Source organism: Nerophis ophidion, linkage group LG21 (genome assembly GCF_033978795.1).
Source record: "Nerophis ophidion isolate RoL-2023_Sa linkage group LG21, RoL_Noph_v1.0, whole genome shotgun sequence".
In the NCBI taxonomy this organism is placed as follows: domain Eukaryota; kingdom Metazoa; phylum Chordata; class Actinopteri; order Syngnathiformes; family Syngnathidae; genus Nerophis; species Nerophis ophidion.
Genome location: NC_084631.1, coordinates 46,167,996 through 46,186,522, shown reverse-complemented (window position 1 = coordinate 46,186,522; position 18,527 = coordinate 46,167,996). Strand labels below are relative to the sequence as shown.

General features: G+C 42.4%; 1 protein-coding gene across 3 annotated transcripts in view; it reads right to left on the bottom strand.

The window, feature by feature from the left end:
- rapgef5a (Rap guanine nucleotide exchange factor (GEF) 5a) overlaps positions 1–18,527 on the bottom strand; it is a 137,943-nt gene that overhangs the window by 71,226 nt on the left and 48,190 nt on the right. For all 3 annotated transcript variants that reach the window (XM_061882798.1, XM_061882797.1, XM_061882799.1), the window contains exons 6-9: positions 17,913–17,994; positions 14,974–15,022; positions 14,820–14,893; positions 10,033–10,224 (exon numbers count right to left, since the gene is read on the bottom strand). In XM_061882798.1, coding sequence (XP_061738782.1) covers positions 10,033–10,224; positions 14,820–14,893; positions 14,974–15,022; positions 17,913–17,994 — 397 coding nt within the window. The remainder of the gene's footprint in view (positions 1–10,032; positions 10,225–14,819; positions 14,894–14,973; positions 15,023–17,912; positions 17,995–18,527) is intronic.

Sequence of the window (18,527 nt, the reverse complement as noted above, 5' to 3'; positions counted from 1 at the left end):
GTATGCGGCGATGGCATCGCTATGGCAACAGACCGTATTGGTTGGGCTGTCATGGAGAGAGAAAATAAAAATGAAGTCACCATGACAACCTTGTAAAAGGAGAGCGTTTGGTTTTTTTTTTGTCGCGAGTCAAGGTTGCTTTTGAGTCTGTTCTCTCTTATTTCAGGAATATTTGAAAAGCCTGGTAGTGTACCGCACCGTGGTCTAGTACACAAGGTGTCAAAGTCATGAGTTGGACACCTGTGTGTTATGATTGTCCATCCATCCATCCATTTTCTACCGTGTATCCCTTTTTTACTCTGGTAATATGTTGGTTTTTTTTCTTGTCAAATTTGATTGACCGTATTTCCCGGCTCATTCAGGCCTCACCCACCAAATTTTACAATGAATAAATATTTTTACATATATAAGCCGCTGTTATATATCAGTACGAAAGATTCAGTAAATGTTTATTTACATACTTTTGTCGTTCCTGCCCTGACCCAGCTGTCACACGTGGGGGCTTGTCCGGGATTTGAACCCAGGCAGGACCTTTAGGACCCAAAGCAAGAATCACACGACGATACTCAATTGTTTAGCACGAGCTACATTAGAGACAGAGCAGTAAACATACACCCACAGTGATGTTTGGATACAAAATAAAGTCACAGATCAATTGTACTGCTAACTACACTGGGTTAAATGGGTTATACTTAAAGGGGAACATTACCGTACTAAACAAAAATTTAGGATCGTTTTTATTACGGTGGATGAGATTTGAGTAATATTTAGCTTTAGCTAAGGTAAGCATGCGTTTATAAGTTATTAAACCATCACTCCATGCTTGATGGTGCACCTCAAGTTTAGTCGTGCGCCATTTGCGTTCCAGCTTTCTACATAATAATTTCTGAGCTCTAGTTTCTTCTGTAAACCACGGGGTGCGCTTTTTTGGAGCCTTTTTTAACTTTAGCGGTGCTATGTTATCAATGGTTTCGCGCAGGGCGTCGTTAAAGTTGTTAGTGAGGTTATCAATAGAGCCCACATACTTTGGGAATGGTGCCAATACCGAGGGCAGTAGGTCAGCAAGAGTTGTCGTTGTGGCAGCATTAATGTTGCGGCTGCTATAGCAGGTATTATTATTATTAGTTTGACGATCATGCGTCTGAACCTCGAATTTTATAAGGTAATGATCGGACAATACTTTAGTATACGGGAGTATCGTAACTTTGGAAACGGTGATGCCCCTGACAAGCACTAGGTCTATCGTATTACCGTTGCGATGCGTGGGTTCATTTATTATTTGTGTGAGACCACAGCTATCAATTACAGTCTGGAGCGCTACGCACGGTGGGTCCGATGGGGTACTCGGTAGGCCCTTATGTGGGCCTACCGAGGATGTCGTGGTGGTTTGTGCAGCCCTTTGAGACACTAGTGATTTAGGGCTATATAAGTAAACATTGATTGATTGATTGATGATTATCAGCAGACCTATGTAAGCGTCAATATATACCTTGATGGTGCAGAAAAAAGACCATGTATTTTTTAAACCGATTTCCGAACTCTAAACAAGTGAATTTTGGCAAATTAAACGCCTTTCTGTTTATCGCTCTTTTAACGATGACGTCAGAACATGACGTCACCGAGGTAACACACCCGCCATTTTCATTTTCACATTACAAACATTGGGTCTCAGCTCTGTTATTTTCCGTTTTTTCGACTATTTTTTGGAACCTTGGAGACATCATGCCTGGTGGGTGTGTTGTCGGAGGGTGTAACAACACTAACAGGGAGGGATTCAAGTTGCACCACTGGCCCCAAGATGAGAAAGTGTCTGCCGCCAGACCCCAAATGAATGTACCAGAGTGTCTCCACATTTGACCGGCGATGCTAAGACAGACATGGCACAGAGATGTATGGATAACCTGCAGATGCATTTGCAACCATTAAGTCAACGAAATCACAAAGGTGAGTTTTGTTGATGTTGACTGCCAGCTAATCGATGCTAACATGCTATTTACCGGCGGTGCTAAAGCAGACATGGCACAGAGATGTATGGATAACCTGTAGATGCATTTGCAACCATTAAGTCAACAAAATCACAAAGGTGAGTTTTGTTGATGTTGACTGCCAGCTAATCGATGCTAACATGCTACGCTAATCGATGCTAACATGCTATTTACCGGCGGTGCTAAAGCAGACATGGCACAGAGATGTATGGATAACCTGCAGATGCATTTGCAACGATAAAGTCAACGAAATCACAAAGGTGAGTTTTGTTGATGTTGTTGACTTATGTGCTAATCCAAAGTGTGGCCTGGGGGCCATTTGCGGCCCGCAGCTAATCGTTTACTGGCCTGCCACACATTCTGCAAAAATTGCAAAATTGATAGTATTGCAAAAATTAAAAAAACATTTTAAAAAAGTGGAATGAGGTGATACGAAGGTCCTGCAGTCCTGGGTTCAAATCCAGGCTCGGGATCTTTCTGTGTGGAGTTTGCATGTTCTCCCCGTGAATGCGTGGGTTCCCTCCGGGTACTCCGGCTTCCTCCCACCTCCAAAGACATGCACCTGGGGATAGGTTGATTGGCAACACTAAATGGTCCCTAGTGTGTGAATGTTGTCTGTCTATCTGTGTTGGCCCTGCGATGAGGTGGCGACTTGTCCAGGGTGTACCCCGCCTTCCGCCCGATTGTAGCTGAGATAAGCGCCAGCGCCCCCCGCGACTCCGAAAGGGAATAAGCGGTAGAAAATGGATGGATGGATGGAATGAGGTGAAATCTGAAGAGAAAAAGTGTCAATGTTGACACAAAGCTGCCATGAAGGCAGTTTTTTTCCCCTTTCGTCTTTACATTCTTTTTTTTCCATTGCTCAAAAAAAAAAAAAATTATGTTATACTGAATTATTACTTAAAAATTATCACATTAAAATGTTTCATGTGGAAAAAATATTGCATATGTTGTGTGGTTGCCATATAAAAACATCAAAGTTTTGACAAAAGAGCATAAAACAAACAAAATAATTGTTCAAACTTAAAATCGACAGATATATCGGAAGTTGATCTTGAAATTTAAGTGTTAAAAAAACGAATAAAAATGCATCACTTTATGAGTGGGGAACCTTTCGGATCTCAAATATATTTAGTTGGATTTTATTTAACTTTTCACTGTGATTACTCAAAAATATTAAATCATTAAAATCAATGGAGTCCTGCATTATTGATCTTTGAGGGCTTTAATTGCTCAATAAAGGAACTCTCCTGAAGGAATCAACAAAGTACTATCCATCTATTTATCTACATCAGTGCTTCTTAACCTGGGTTCGATGGAACGTTCGGTGAGTCGGCCTCAGAGGTTCAGTGGAGGTGAAGACACACCTGACTTATCGTGTAAATAAAAACTTCTCCCTATCGGTGTATTAAGTACACCCCCAAACAATGTTTCTGCTAATGTTCCATCTGATTTGCAGGTGTGTAGTTAGTTGGGAGTTCATGCACTGAGTTGCTTTTGTTCTTTGAACAAGATGATGTTCATGCAGGCTTCATTGTGTGCACCAGTAAAATATAACATTGTCTTTCATTTATAAAAAAGAAAACTATTTTTCACTCCAGAAGGGGGGGGGGGGGTTCGGTGCCTCCAACAAGGTTAAGAACCACTCATCTAAATACTGCATATTTCAGTTTTACTATAAAAAACAAAGTTGTCTTTGACAGAAAAGGCATAAAACCTTATTTGTTTTACTTTATGTCAAGTTGATATAGAGATTTACTGTAAGCATTCAATTTAAAAAATAATAATAATTAGACTTATTTTTAACATTTTAGTGACTGAGACCCTCTATGCTACATAGGAGCTCTAACAATAATTTGACTTATTTTTAACATGCTGCGATGAGGTGGCGACATGTCCAGGGTGTACGCCGCCTTCCACCCGATTGTAGCTGAGATAGGCACCAGCGACCCCAAAGGGTTATGAATAAGCGGTATAAAATGGATGGCTTTTTAACATTTTAGTGACTGAGACCCTCTATGCTCCCCAGGAGCCCTAACAATTAAAAAAAATCCATATATTTTGTTATGGTTTGAAAATAAAAAATATCAAAGTGGCCCCCGCATGCTTACATTTTTCCGTGTGCGGCCCTCTGTGGAAAAAGTTTGGACACCCCTGACTTAAAGGAACTCAAAGCGCTTTGACACTATTTCCACATTCACACACTGATGGCGGCAGCTAACCAGCACCCATCAGGAGCAAGGGTGACGTGTCTTGCTCAAGGACACAACGGACGTGACGAGGTTGGTAGAAGGTGGGGATTGAACCAGGAACCCTAAGGTTGCTGCCACAGCCACTCTCCCAACCGTGCCACGCCGTCCCAACTAGGATGGGTCGGTTTGATCCTGTTAACAAGTGAAAGGTAAATCTTTTTTTTTTTTTTTTATAGTAAGAAATGCCTGGTGGAAAAAGATAGGACACCCCTAACGTGAGACTCATTTCAGAACGAGCTAACTTTGCATGAAAAAAGAAAACATGCTAAATATGACAGCTCCTTTACTGGCTCCTCAGGCTTTTGCTTTTTTGGGTTGAAATTAGAGATGTCCGATAATAAAGGACTGCCGATATTATCCGCCGATAAATGTTTTAAAATGTAATATCGGAAATTATCGATATCGGTTTCAAAAAGTAAAATGTATGACTTTTTAAAACGCTGCTGTACGGAGTGGTAAACGGACATAGGGAGAAGTACAGAAGTACATAATATCTACGGCTTTTCACACACACAAGTGAATACAAAGCATACTTGGTCACCAGCCATACAGGTCACACTGAAGGTGGCCGTATAAACAACGCCAACACCGTTACAAATATGCGCCAACAAGAATGACAAATACATTTCGGGAGAACATCCGCACCGTAACACAACAGAACAAATACCCAGAAGCCCTTGCAGCACAAACTCTTCCTAGACACTACAATATACACCCCCTGCTACTCCCAACCCCGCCCACCTCAACATCCTCATGCTCTCTCAGGGAGAGCATGTCCCAAATTCCAAGCTGCTGTTTTGAGGCATGTTAAAACAAATAATGCACTTTGTGACTTCAATAATAAATATGGCAGTGCCATGTTGGCATTTTTTTCCATATCTTGAGTTGATTTATTTTGTAAAACCTTGTTACATTGTTTAATGCTGGGGTCTCAAACTCAAATTTACTTGGGGGCCACTGGATGCAGAGTCTGGGTGAGGCTGGGCTGCAAGAAAAGATTTCTTAAAAAAAATCTATTTTTGAATGTCTTTTTTTCTATTTTCAACACAAAATAAAATCAAAATATAAATGAACAAATGAGAATTAGGTAAATAAATCAGTCATGAGTAATAATAATAATTACATTTCTCCAGTCAGTAACAATGTATACAAATACTTACTGTGATGTTATGAGCTAGGGAAAATAAGAACTACACTACCCAGCATGCAACATGTCGGCAGCTAGAGTGTGGTTATGAGCACACTATGGAGTTTACAGTTACGGTAGCACAATTAGCCCCGAACAGGCTAACATCATGACTAATGTGTTCCACGTCCGATTGGCCCAGCGACTCTCTGCCGGAGTACCAGCGCTGGGGTCCGGTGCACCACAGTTTTGTATTGTCGCTCCGTCCTTCGGCGGAGTGCTTCGGAAGCTACCGGGCTGCTCGTCCGTGATTGGTAGATTCCTTCAGCTCCGCACACAACGCTGTCAAGCGCTATTCGTATAATGCAGGCCGCACTAACTTTACCCTTTCATAATAAGGTGGGGGCCGCAAAATAACGTCTCGCCGGCCGCGTGTCTGAGACCCCTAGTTTAATGCATCCAGCGCGGCAAAATGGGGAATAATAATGTGTTCATTCCAACACTGTATATATCGGTATCGGTTGATATCGGACTCGGTAATTAAGAGTTGGACAATATCGCAATATCGGACACCGTTAGCTCCCATTTCTTTGTCGGCTTTAGTGGAATCCGGCATGCTAATGAGACGTGAAAGCAGAAGTCCAACACACAAAATATCATTGAGGGTGGAAGACTGTTGGCCTTATTTTTTGCTCGCAGGTGAGCAAAATTATACAACAAGCTCCACCCGGACAACAATATTGGGGGCGTGCCTTAAAGGTACTGCTTTTAGCGTCCTCTACAACCTGTCGTCACGTCCGCTTTTCCTCCATACAAACAGCGTGCCGGCCCAGTCACGTGATATATGCGGCTTCTACACACACACACAAGTGAATGCAAGGCATACTTGGTCAACAGCCATACAGGTCACACTGAGGGTGGCCGTATAAACAACTTTAACACTGTTACAACACACTGTGAACCCACACCAAACAAGAATGACAAACACATTTCGGGAGAACATCTGCACGGTAACACAACAGAACAAATACCCAGAACCCCTTGCAGCACTTCCGGGACGCTACAATATACACCCCCGTTACCAACAAAACTGGATTTTGTATGTCACTATAAAGTTATACAAGCCTTGCTTGTTCAATATTCAATGCAAAACTTGTTTGAGTCGCTATTAAAAGGTTAAGTTGTTCAACTTTGGCCCGCGACTTTGTTCAGTTTAGAATTTTGGCCCACTCTGTATTTGAGTCCGACACCCCTGCTCTATCCATTCTCCAACTTCAAAAAGAAACTGACAACTTACCTATTTACCACATATCTTTAATGCCTCATGTGGGGTAGACTACTGTTGGCTTTTGCATGGTTGAATGTATGTGTTTTAGTACTATTATCTTGTCTTTATCATACAGCGTTGTTGCTGTTTTGTTTTTGTTTTCTGTTGTTGTGCTTGCTACCATGTTTCATCTTTCCATGTATATACTGTCCTTTGGACCCCCTGTCAAAAGCTTCTTCTAGCTTATTTGGGGGACCCTTTCACGTAGCAACATCTTGAAATGATGACATTCACCACTATTGTAATTGTTATATTGTGAATAAACTTGAAACTTGCAAAAATTAAAGTTTAACACTTGGTTTTAAAATATGATGACGAGTGAAATTAACAACATTTATGCCTACACTCCCAAAGCCCAAAAAAAGTCTGCGGGCTGTAGAGCTTTTTCATTTCGGGCTCCAGTACTCTGGAATGCCCTCCCGGTAACAGTTGGAGATGCCACCTCAGTAGAAGCATTTAAGTCTCATCTTAAAACTCATTTGTATACTCTAGCCTTTAAATAGACCTCCTTTTTAGACCAGTTGATCTGCCGTTTCTTTTCTTTTTCTTCTATGTCCCACTCTCCCTTGTGGAGGGGGTCCGGTCCGAGGGGGTCCGGTCCGATCCGGTGGCCATGTACTGCTCGCCTGTGTATCGGCTGGGGACATCTCTGCGATGCTGATCCGCCTCCGCTTGGGATGGTTTCCTGCTGGCTCCGCTGTGAACGGGACTCTTGCTGCTGTGTTGGATCCGCTTTGGACTGGACTCTCGCGACTGTTTTGGATCCATTATGGATTGAACTTTCACAGTATCATGTTAGACCCGCTCAACATCCATTGCTTTCCTCCTCTCCAAGGTTCTCATAGTCATCATTGTCACCGACGTCCCACTGGGTGTGAGTTTTCCTTGCCCTTATGTGGGCCTACCGAGGATGTCGTGGTGGCTTGTGCAGCCCTTTGAGACACTAGTGATTTAGGGCTATATAAGTAAACATTGATTGATTGATTGATTGAAACTTGCAAAAATTAAAGTTTAACACTTGGTTTTAAAATATGATGACGAGTGAAATCAACAACATTTATGCCTACACTCCCAAAGCCCAAAAAAAGTCTGCGGGCTATAGAGCGTTTTCCGTTCGGGCTCCAGTACTCTGGAATGCCCTCCCGGTAACAGTTGGAGATGCTACCTCAGTAGAAGCATTTAAGTCTCACTTTAAAACTCATTTGTATACTCTAGCCTTTAAATAGACTCCCTTTTTAGACCAGTTGATCTGCCGTTTCTTTTCTTTTTCTTCTATGTCCCACTCTCCCTTGTGGAGGGGGTCCGGTCCGAGGGGGTCCGGTCCGATCCGGTGGCCATGTACCGCTCGCCTGTGTATCGGCTGGGGACATCTCTGCGATGCTGATCCGCCTCCGCTTGGGATGGTTTCCTGCTGGCTCCGCTGTGAACGGGACTCTCGCTGCTGTGTTGGATCCGCTTTGGACTGGACTCTCGCGACTGTTTTGGATCCATTGTGGATTGAACTTTCACAGTATCATGTTAGACCCGCTCGACATCCATTGCTTTCCTCCTCTCCAAGGTTCTCATAGTCATCATTGTCACCGATGTCCCACTGGGTGTGAGTTTTCCTTGCCCTTATGTGGGCCTACCGAGGATGTCGTGGTGGTTTGTGCAGCCCTTTGAGACACTAGTGATTTAGGGCTATATAAGTAAACATTGATTGATTGATTGATTGATTGAAACTTGCAAAAATTAAAGTTTAACACTTGGTTTTAAAATATGATGACGAGTGAAATTAACAACATTTATGCCTACACTCCCAAAGCCCAAAAAAAGTCTGCGGGCTATAGAGCGTTTTCCGTTCGGGCTCCAGTACTCTGGAATGCCCTCCCGGTAACAGTTGGAGATGCCACCTCAGTAGAAGCATTTAAGTCTCACCTTAAAACTCATTTGTATACTCTAGCCTTTAAATAGACTCCCTTTTTAGACCAGTTGATCTGCCGTTTCTTTTCTTTTTCTTCTATGTCCCACTCTCCCTTGTGGAGGGGGTCCGGTCCGATCCGGTGGCCATGTACTGCTCGCCTGTGTATCGGCTGGGGACATCTCTGCGCTGCTGGTCCGCCTCCGCTTGGGATGGTTTCCTGCTGGCTCCGCTGTGAACGGGACTCTCGCTGCTGTGTCTTGGATCCTCTTTGGACTGGACTCTCGCGACTGTGTTATATCCATTGTGGATTGAACTTTCACAGTATCATGTTAGACCCGCTCGACATCCATTGCTTTCCTCCTCTCCAAGGTTCTCATAGTCATCATTGTCACCGACGTCCCACTGGGTGTGAGTTTTCCTTGCCCTTATGTGCATTTAAGCATTTAAGTCTCATCTTAAAACTCATCTGTATACTCTAGCCTTTAAATAGACCTCCTTTTTAGACCAGTTGATCTGCCGCTTCTTTTCTTTCTCCTATGTCCCCCCCTCCCTTGTGGAGGGGGTCCGGTCCGATGACCATGGATGAAGTACTGACTGTCCAGAGTCGAGACCCAGGATGGACCGCTCGTCGGGACCCAGGATGGACCGCTCGCCTGTATCGGTTGGGGACATCTCTACGCTGCTGATCCGCTTGAGATGGTTTCCTGTGGACGGGACTCTCACTGCTGTCTTGGAGCCACTATGGATTGAACTTTCACAGTATCATGTTAGACCCGCTCGACATCCATTGCTTTCGGTCCCCTAGAGGGGGGGGGTTGCCCACATCTGAGGTCCTCTCCAAGGTTTCTCATAGTCAGCATTGTCGCTGGCGTCCCACTGGATGTGAATTCTCCCTGCCCACTGGGTGTGAGTTTTCCTTGCCCTTTTGTGGGTTCTTCCGAGGATGTTGTAGTCGTAATGATTTGTGCAGTCCTTTGAGACATTTGTGATTTGGGGCTATATAAATAAACATTGATTGATTGATTGATTGATGTGGGCCTACCGAGGATGTCGTGGTGGTTTGTGCAGCCCTTTGAGACACTAGTGATTTAGGGCTATATAAGTAAACATTGATTGATTGATTGATTGATTGAAACTTGCAAAAATTAAAGTTTAACACTTGGTTTTAAAATATGATGACGAGTGAAATTAACATTTATGCCTACACTGTAAGAGGTTACTGTATTAAATAAAGTTGAAAACGTGGTTTCAAAATAAGACGACAGGTCAAGTTAACAACAATTATGCATATTATGTATTATGTATAATAAAATAAAACAAGATGACAGGTCAAGTTAACAACAATTATGCATATTATGTATAATAAAGTTGAAAACGTGGTTTGTGAATAAGAGGTCCATGAAACAGTGAATAAGTTGTGATGCTAAAGAAGGACTTACCGCCTGGTTCCTGTCAGGCAGCCTGTAGTTGTGGTTCTGCAGCAGCCGGCAGCCATCCTTGGCCAGACGCTGAACGGCCTCCAAGCCCAGCCGGCTGGTCAGCTCCTCTCGGGCGCACACGCTCCCCGTACTCCCGCCTCCTCCTCCAACGACGCTGCCGCCACCGTCCCGCAGGGCGCACACGCTGCCCAGCTGCAAGACGGGAGGCAAGAACACGTATCTCAGCCCGCAGTCCCAGGACATGCTTGGAAAAGTCACAGTGTGGTTGCAGAAAGAAGTCCACAAGGCCAGAAGCGTAGACTACATTTCACTAAATCCATTGCAGGAAAAAAGACCCCAAAAATCACTTTCTGTGGCATTCTTCTCTAAATCTTCCAAATCCAATTCAGTCTGTAATTCCTTCTATCTGTTGCACTTCTGTCTTTGTCTCTTTGTCAGCAGATCTGACGGAGGAAGACTGAGAGTGAGCGATTATCAGCCCGAGTGGGCGGGAGCGTGTTGGTCCCTGTAATCAGGAGCGTGAACGTTGTGAACGTGTTAGCTCGCCGAATGAAGGATGAGAACCAACATGTGATGGCGAGGTCCAAGGAGGGAGAGTGATGTCCATTCAAAGCTGCAGGAAACTAATGTGTGTGTGTGTGTTCTTGTATTCCTACCCTTCTTGAGACATGAAGAAGGAAAAGTGTCTTCCATATGAGGAGGTGTGAACATAAATCATGGTCCCAATAACATTGCATCTAATAGAGAATGTCTCATTTGCACCCCCTAGTGGTGACATCTATCAAAATGAGGGTGCTCCCAAAAAGGAGGGATTTTTCAAATTGACTGTGTGTCGCTTTTAAAAGTGCTCCCCCTCTGGCCAACATATGAAATAACAAGTGTGTGTAAACATTTGAAATGCTTCCCCTCTGGTCAACATATGAAATAACAAGTGTGTGTAAACATTTGAAGTGCTTCCCCTCTGGTCAACATATGAAATAACAAGTGTGTGTAAACATTTGAAGTGCTTCCCCTCTGGTCAACATATGAAATAACAAGTGTGTGTAAACATTTGAAGTGCTTCCCCTCTGGTCAACATATGAAATAACAAGTGTGTGCAAACATTTGAAGTGCTTCCCCTCTGGTCAACATATGAAATAACAAGTGTGTGTAAACATTTGAAGTGCTTCCCCTCTGGTCAACATATGAAATAACAAGTGTGTGTAAACATTTGAAGTGCTTCCCCTCTGGTCAACATATGAAATAACAAGTGTGTGTAAACATTTGAAGTGCTCCCCCTCTGGTCAACATATGAAATAACAAGTGTGTGTAAACATTTGAAATGCTTCCCCTCTGGTCAACATATGAAATAACAAGTGTGTGTAAACATTTGAAATGCTTCCCCTCTGGTCAACATATGAAATAACAAGTGTGTGTAAACATTTGAAGTGCTTCCCCTCTGGTCAACATATGAAATAACAAGTGTGTGTAAACATTTGAAGTGCTTCCCCTCTGGTCAACATATGAAATAACAAGTGTGTGTAAACATTTGAAGTGCTTCCCCTCTGGTCAACATATGAAATAACAAGTGTGTGTAAACATTTGAAGTGCTTCCCCTCTGGTCAACATATGAAATAACAAGTGTGTGTAAACATTTGAAGTGCTTCCCCTCTGGTCAACATATGAAATAACAAGTGTGTGTAAACATTTGAAGTGCTCCCCCTCTGGCCAACATATGAAATAACAAGTGTGTGTGTAAGACATTGAAATGTGCCCCCTTTGGCCAAAATTAATAAAACATAAAATAAATATGTATTTAGAGACATACTGTAATAACTTGAAGTAAATAATGAAAATTAAAAAACAATTACAAACCAAAAAAATAAACAATTAACTGAAAGCAGTCTTTTTCTCACAATGTGTCGACTTTTTTCTTATAAAATTGGAACATGTTCTCATATTCTTTTCATTTCTGTAATACTGAAAAATGTTCTCATTATTACTTTTTTTTGTAAAATTATTACTTTTTAATGCAAAATGGTGACATTTGTCATACAAAATTTTGACCTTTAATCGCAATATTGACAATTTTTTTGTTGTTCTTGTAAAATAGTGACATTTTTGGAGGAAAATTCCGATTATTATATTGGCCAAATTTTGAAGTTTTCTTATAAAATTGTTACTTTTTCATAAAGTTGCCAACATTTTAAGCTTTTCTTGTGAAAGTTAATGTTAGTTAAAAGTTAAAGTACAAATGATTGTCACACACACACTAGGTGTGGCGAAATTATTCTCTGCATTTGACCCATCACCCTTTATCACCCCCTGGGAGGTGAGGGGAGCAGTGAGCAGCAGCAGTGGCCGCGCCCGGGAATTGTTTTGGTGATTTAACCCCCAATTCCAAGCCTTGATGCTGACTGCCAAACAGGGAGGTAATGGCTCCCTTTTTTATAGTCTTTGGTATGACTCGGCCGGGGTTTGAACTCACAACCTACCCATCTCAGAGCGGACACTCTAACCACTAGACCACTGAGTAGGTGCAACTGTTGTTGAGTAAAATTCATACTTTCATCATAATACTGGGGCGGTATAGCTCGGTTGGTAGAGAGGCCGTGTCAGCAACTTGAGGGTTGCAGGTTCGATTCCCGCTTGTGCCATCCTAGTTACTGCCGTTGTGTCCTTGGGCAAGACACTTTACCCACCTGCTCCCAGTGCCACCCACACTGGTTTAAATGTAACTTAGATATTGGGTTTCACTATGTAAAGCGCTTTGAGTCACATGAGAAAAGCGCTATATAAATATCATTCACTTCACACTTCACTACTGCACAAATGTTCAGTTTTTCTTGTAAAATAATGACTTTTATTATAATACTGACCAAATTTACCTTTTTTTGTGTGAAACTGAAACCTTTTTCTTGTGAAATTCCAATACATTTTTCACAACAAGCTTTTTCATTTGTGCATAATATGTAAATATTATTAATGTTTTAAATACACATCTTTATATATCTAGAAAGGCTGGTCCTAAAGAGGCATTTTTCTCAGGTCTCAACAAGATAACAAATACAAGAGTGTGTGTGTGTGTGTGTGTGTGTGTGTGTGTGTGTGTGTGTGTGTGTGTGTGTGTGTGTGTGTGTGTGTGTGTGAGATTATCACCAGTGGTGGCTAGCCCATTCTATTTATTTTTATAGGGAAAGAAGGGAGGGGATATTCAATTTCCTAAAGAGTTGAGTAACACTTCCTGTGTGCTTAACTATCCCACAGTGCCGTGTTTTACACACACACACACACACACACACACACACACACACACACACACCCACCCACACACTAGGAAAACACCCCTCAGCAGGGCTCCTATCCGGGGGAAGGCCTGCTAACACACACAAACAAAGTGTTTGTTTGCATTGTCGGACATGATGTTTCTTCAGCCCACTGCTGGGTTTTAATAACCAAACATACCACGCTGCAACCAAGTTAGATATTGTGTGGTAGGGTTCGTCCACGGCGACAAAGAACGTATGTTTCTTACAAGTATCATTATCACTGGAGAAGAGGAAACGCTAAAACATGCTTCACCACACACCGGCGTCACAATGTAAACAAACCCCATGGGTGGATCTACACCTGACATCCACTGTAATGATACCAAGTACAATAGCGTATCTAGTCGATACTACACTACGACACTAGGGTGTCTGTTGCTGCAACAAGAAGCAACATTGGCGTGTGAAGGATATCACCACATAGGCTGGGGAACACTTCAGAAAACCACTGTCAGTAACATCTGTAAGTGCAAGTTAAAACTCTACTATGCAAAGACAAATTTAAACTTGCACTTAGAGACATAGCAACCAACTGTATTTAGTGATAGTGGTTTTCTCAAGTGTTCCTGAGCCCCAGTGGTGATATCCTTTACACACCGAAGGATCGAAGGTCCGTAATATCATGGCTTACGTGCAGTGATTTCTCCAGATTGTCTGAACCTTTTGATGATATTACAGACCGTAGATGGTGAAATCCCTAAATTCCTTGCAATAGCTGCTTGAGAAATGTTGTTCTTAAACAATTTGCTCAGACATTTGTTGACAAAGTGGTGACCCTCGCCCCCTCCTTGTTTGTGAATGAGTGAGCATTTCATGGAAGGTGCTTTTATAGCCAATCATGGCACTCGCCTGTTCCCAATTAGCCTGTTCATCTGTGGGATGTTCCAAATAAGTGTTTGATGAGCATTCCTCAACTTTCTCAGTCTTGTTTGCCAATTGTGCCAGCTTTTTTGAAATATGTTGCACGCGTCAAATTCCAAATGAGCTAACATTTGCAAAAAATATAGATTTCCAGTTGGAACGTTAAGACATACATCAGACATATGTGGTAATAACTTCAATATAGAGGCAACTGTTTTTCCACTCAACTTGTACTTGAATAAAAAACACCCCCAAAAATGTTTTGTAATAATAATAAGAACAAAAACAGAAATATCTAATCACTTCAGTATTGTTAATATATTAGGCATCGAGAGTGTCGACCACTCCTACTTGTAGCATTCTTAACCATTTATTTCCCTTTAGTCCTCCAGTGATAATGCTACTTGTAAGAAACATATTATTCTTATTTTCCTCCATAGTCCTGAGAATTAATATTCTAGAAGCAGCTTCACGCCGGGGATAGACGACGCGATCGCTGCAGCTAGCTCTCAAATTGGATGCCGGTGTTCTGGCGAGACGAGCACCCGCCTGGAATTCATGCAAATATTGTTCTCCGACCTGATCCCCATGATGTGGTTTATATTCAGTGAGAGTTACCGGGCTGGTCTCCGTGCTGGGTGAACCAATCTCCTGCTGCCTGGTCTCCACCATGTCAGAGTCCTGCTCCGCTACTGCAAACAATCACACACACCACATATGTTACCCGAGTCTCCTAGTCCTCAATAAAATAAAATAAAAAATGTTTACTCACAAGCTTTGCGTGTCTTTCGGGCGAGAGCAGCCGCCAGCTCATTTTGCACCTGGGGGGCGAGTTAAACCAAACAAGTATCACATTAGAACAGCGGTACAGGCTCCATTTAATGCTGCGCCAAAAAAAATGTCTTAGTTAAAGTACAGTGTTTTATTTTCCTATATTAACTTAAAAAAAAGTTAAAGTACCCATGATTGTCACACACACACACACACACACACACACACACACTAGGTGTGGCAAAATGATTCCCTGCATTTGACCCATCCCCTTGATCACCCCCTGGGAGGTGAGGGGAGCAGTGAGCAGCAGTGTTGGCCGCGCCCGGGAATCATTTATGGTGATTTAACCCCCAATTCCAACCCTTGAGTGCCAAGCAGGGAGGTAATGGCTCCCCATTTTTATAGTCTTTGGGGGGGTTTAGCTCAGTTGGTAGAGTGGCCGTGCCAGCAACTTGAGGGTTGCAGGTTCGATTCCCGCTTCTGCCAACCTAGTCACTGCCGTTGTGTCCTTGAGCAAGACACTTTACCCACCTGCTCCCAGTGCCACCCACACTGGTTTAAATGTAACTTAGATATTGGGTTTCACTATGTAAAGCGCTTTGAGTCGCTAGAGAAAAAGCGCTATATAAATATAATTCACTTCACTTCACTTTTGGTATTGTCACGTTTGGCTCGCATCTTTATGCGGGGTCCTTCTCCCAGGAATGCACAAAGCGTTCAGGTAAAAACAGGATTGTGGAGGTCTTGCTCCTCAGGGTCCCTCGGACCACCAATGACAGACATGATGTTTTATTTTGCAACAGATGTTCTTTTTATGCTTTTCAGCAATTGTCTGTCAATCTTTGGCCTCTGCTCTCACTCGGGCTGCCATCAACAACCCTCCTTCTCCTTCCCGACTGCTGCCTTTAACAGAGCGACAGGTGATTAGACAAACACTCTCACCTGTGTCATCTACGCACCTGTCGCTAATCTACACACCCCGCTTTGCTGCAGGTCCGCAGGCCACGCCCACCACATAGATTTATTCTCGAAACTAACGCTAAGTACCAAAAAACAGATAACAAGCAAAAGGAAAAAAGTGCCAACGGCCCTGGTTGCTAAACTATCACTTCACATAAACTATGGACGAAAAAAATGACTAACTGTAGCATGAACAAACAAGGCTTACGTAGCAAAGCATGAAGCAAACAACTAGAGACAAGGCAAAACTCACGTAAGTGATTGTAGCAAATAATGACACCAGGCTGACTGACCCGCAAAGGCAGGCTTAAATAATGCCTCTGATTAGTGCTCTGGGAGCAGGTGAGCGGCCAAACACTAATCAGAGACAGGTGAACATAATGAGCAAACACTCAGGAGGTGCACAAACAGGAACTAAAGGAGTCCAAAACTCACAGAAAACACAAAAACATGATCCGGAACAAGGATCACGACAGGTATGACTCAGCTGAGGGTTTGAATAATAATAATAATAATAGATTTTATTTGTAAAAAAATAAACACTTTACATTGAGCAAACAACCTCAAAGTGCTACAGTGTATTAAAAGAATAAAAACTAATAATTATAACAATGAAAAGATAATAAAAAAATATATATATAAAAACTACAACAGCCTAGGATGATTAATGAAGAATAAATCAAATCCTACCTTCACGTTTTCGTCCGGAGTTGTCGGTTTTGCACCCCGGGAGAACGAACCGTGCAGTATGCCGCAGCCAAAGCGTGACAAAATAAGTGTTTGATGAGCATTTCTCAACTTTCCCTGTCTTTTTTGCCACCTGTGCCAGCTTTTTTTTTTAAACATGTTGCAGACCTCCATCCATCCATCCATTTCCTACCGCTTATTCCCTTTTGGGGCCACGGGGGGCGCTGGCGCCTATCTCAGCTACAATCGGGCGGAAGGCGGGGTACACCCTGGACAAGTCGCCACCTCATCGCAGGGCATGTTGCAGGCATCACATTCCAAATAAGCTAATTTTTTCAAAAAATAACAAAGTTTCCCAGTTTGAATGTTAAGTATTTTGTTTTTGCAGTGTATTCAATTGAATAGAAGTTGAAAAAGATTTGCAAATAATAATAATAATAGATTTTATTTGTAAAAAAACGCTTTACATTGAGCAAACCACCTCAAAGTGCTACAGTGTATTAAAATAAAAAAATACAAAATACAAAAATAAATAATAAAAAGATAGTAAAAATAAAAAATATATAAAAACTACATCGGCCTAATAGCTAGAACTAGTACGCATATATCTATAAACAGGCTTTTTTTTAAAAGAAGGGTTTTTAAGCCTTTTTTAAAAGCATCCACAGTCTGAGGTGCCCTCAGGTGGTCAGGGAGAGTGTTCCACAGATTGGGAGCAGCGAAGCAGAAAGCCCGGTCTCCCATAGTTTGTAGCTTTGTCCACGGAGGTTGGAGGAGGTCAGCCTGTTTGGAGCGGTGGTGTGGTGTGGAGGATTTGGGGGTGAGTACTTCTTTGAGGTAGAGGGGGGCATTTCCATGGAGGCACTGGTGGTTTAGTCGCGAGACTTTGTATTCAATCCTGAGTGGAACAGGAAGCCAGTGAAGGGATTTGAGAGTTGGTGTGATATGCTCGTATTTCCACTCTCTCATCAGGATCCTAGCAGCACTATTGTGTATGTTCTTGCTGGGGATCCCCACAAGAAGTGTGTTGCAGTAGTCCAGGCTTTGAACTCACAACCTCCCCATCCCAGGGAGGACACTCTAACCACTATCAATCGCAGTGTGCAAAATGTGCGTAATAGTGGCCAAAAGTCTTAAATATGCTTCTTAAATACAACCTCTGCCTTGTTTTTAACGAATACTTAGGCCTACCATGCTACTGGTCATTAAGGTGGTACTTGGAGAGTTTTCTGAGGTGGCACCCGGTGAAAAAAAGTGTGATAAACCAGCGGTTTAAAAGCAGACACTCACTGTGGATGTGAGCCTTTCCAGAGCTTTCATCTGCAGGATCTCACTGCACACATCTCGGTTTCCTTCAGAGTCCTCCTCTGACCTGTAAGACACACACAAACACACACTTTCACTTTCACTTTCACTTGCTTTTGCCAACCAGCAGAGCCTAAACACTCTCCATAGCACCCCCTGTTCTACTAAAGCAAGAACTACAACCTTCATATGCATTTGAATATGAAAAAGTAATAAAAAATACTACAAACCCTGTTTCCATATGAGTTGGGAAATTGTGTTAGATGTAAATATAAACAGAATACAATGATTTGTAAATCATTTTCAAGCCATATTCAGTTGAATATGCTACAAAGACAACATATTTCATGTTCAAACTCATAAACCTTTTTTTTGTTGCAAATCATAAACTTTATAATTTGATGCCAGCAACACGTGACACAGAAGTTGGGAAAGGTGGCAATAAATACTGAAAAAGTTGAGGAGTGCTCATCAAACACTTATTTGGAACATCCCACAGGTGTGCAGGCTAATTGGGAACAGGTGGGTGCCATGATTGGCTATAAAAACAGCTTCCCAAAAAATGCTCAGTCTTTCACAAGAAAGGATGGGGCGAGGTAC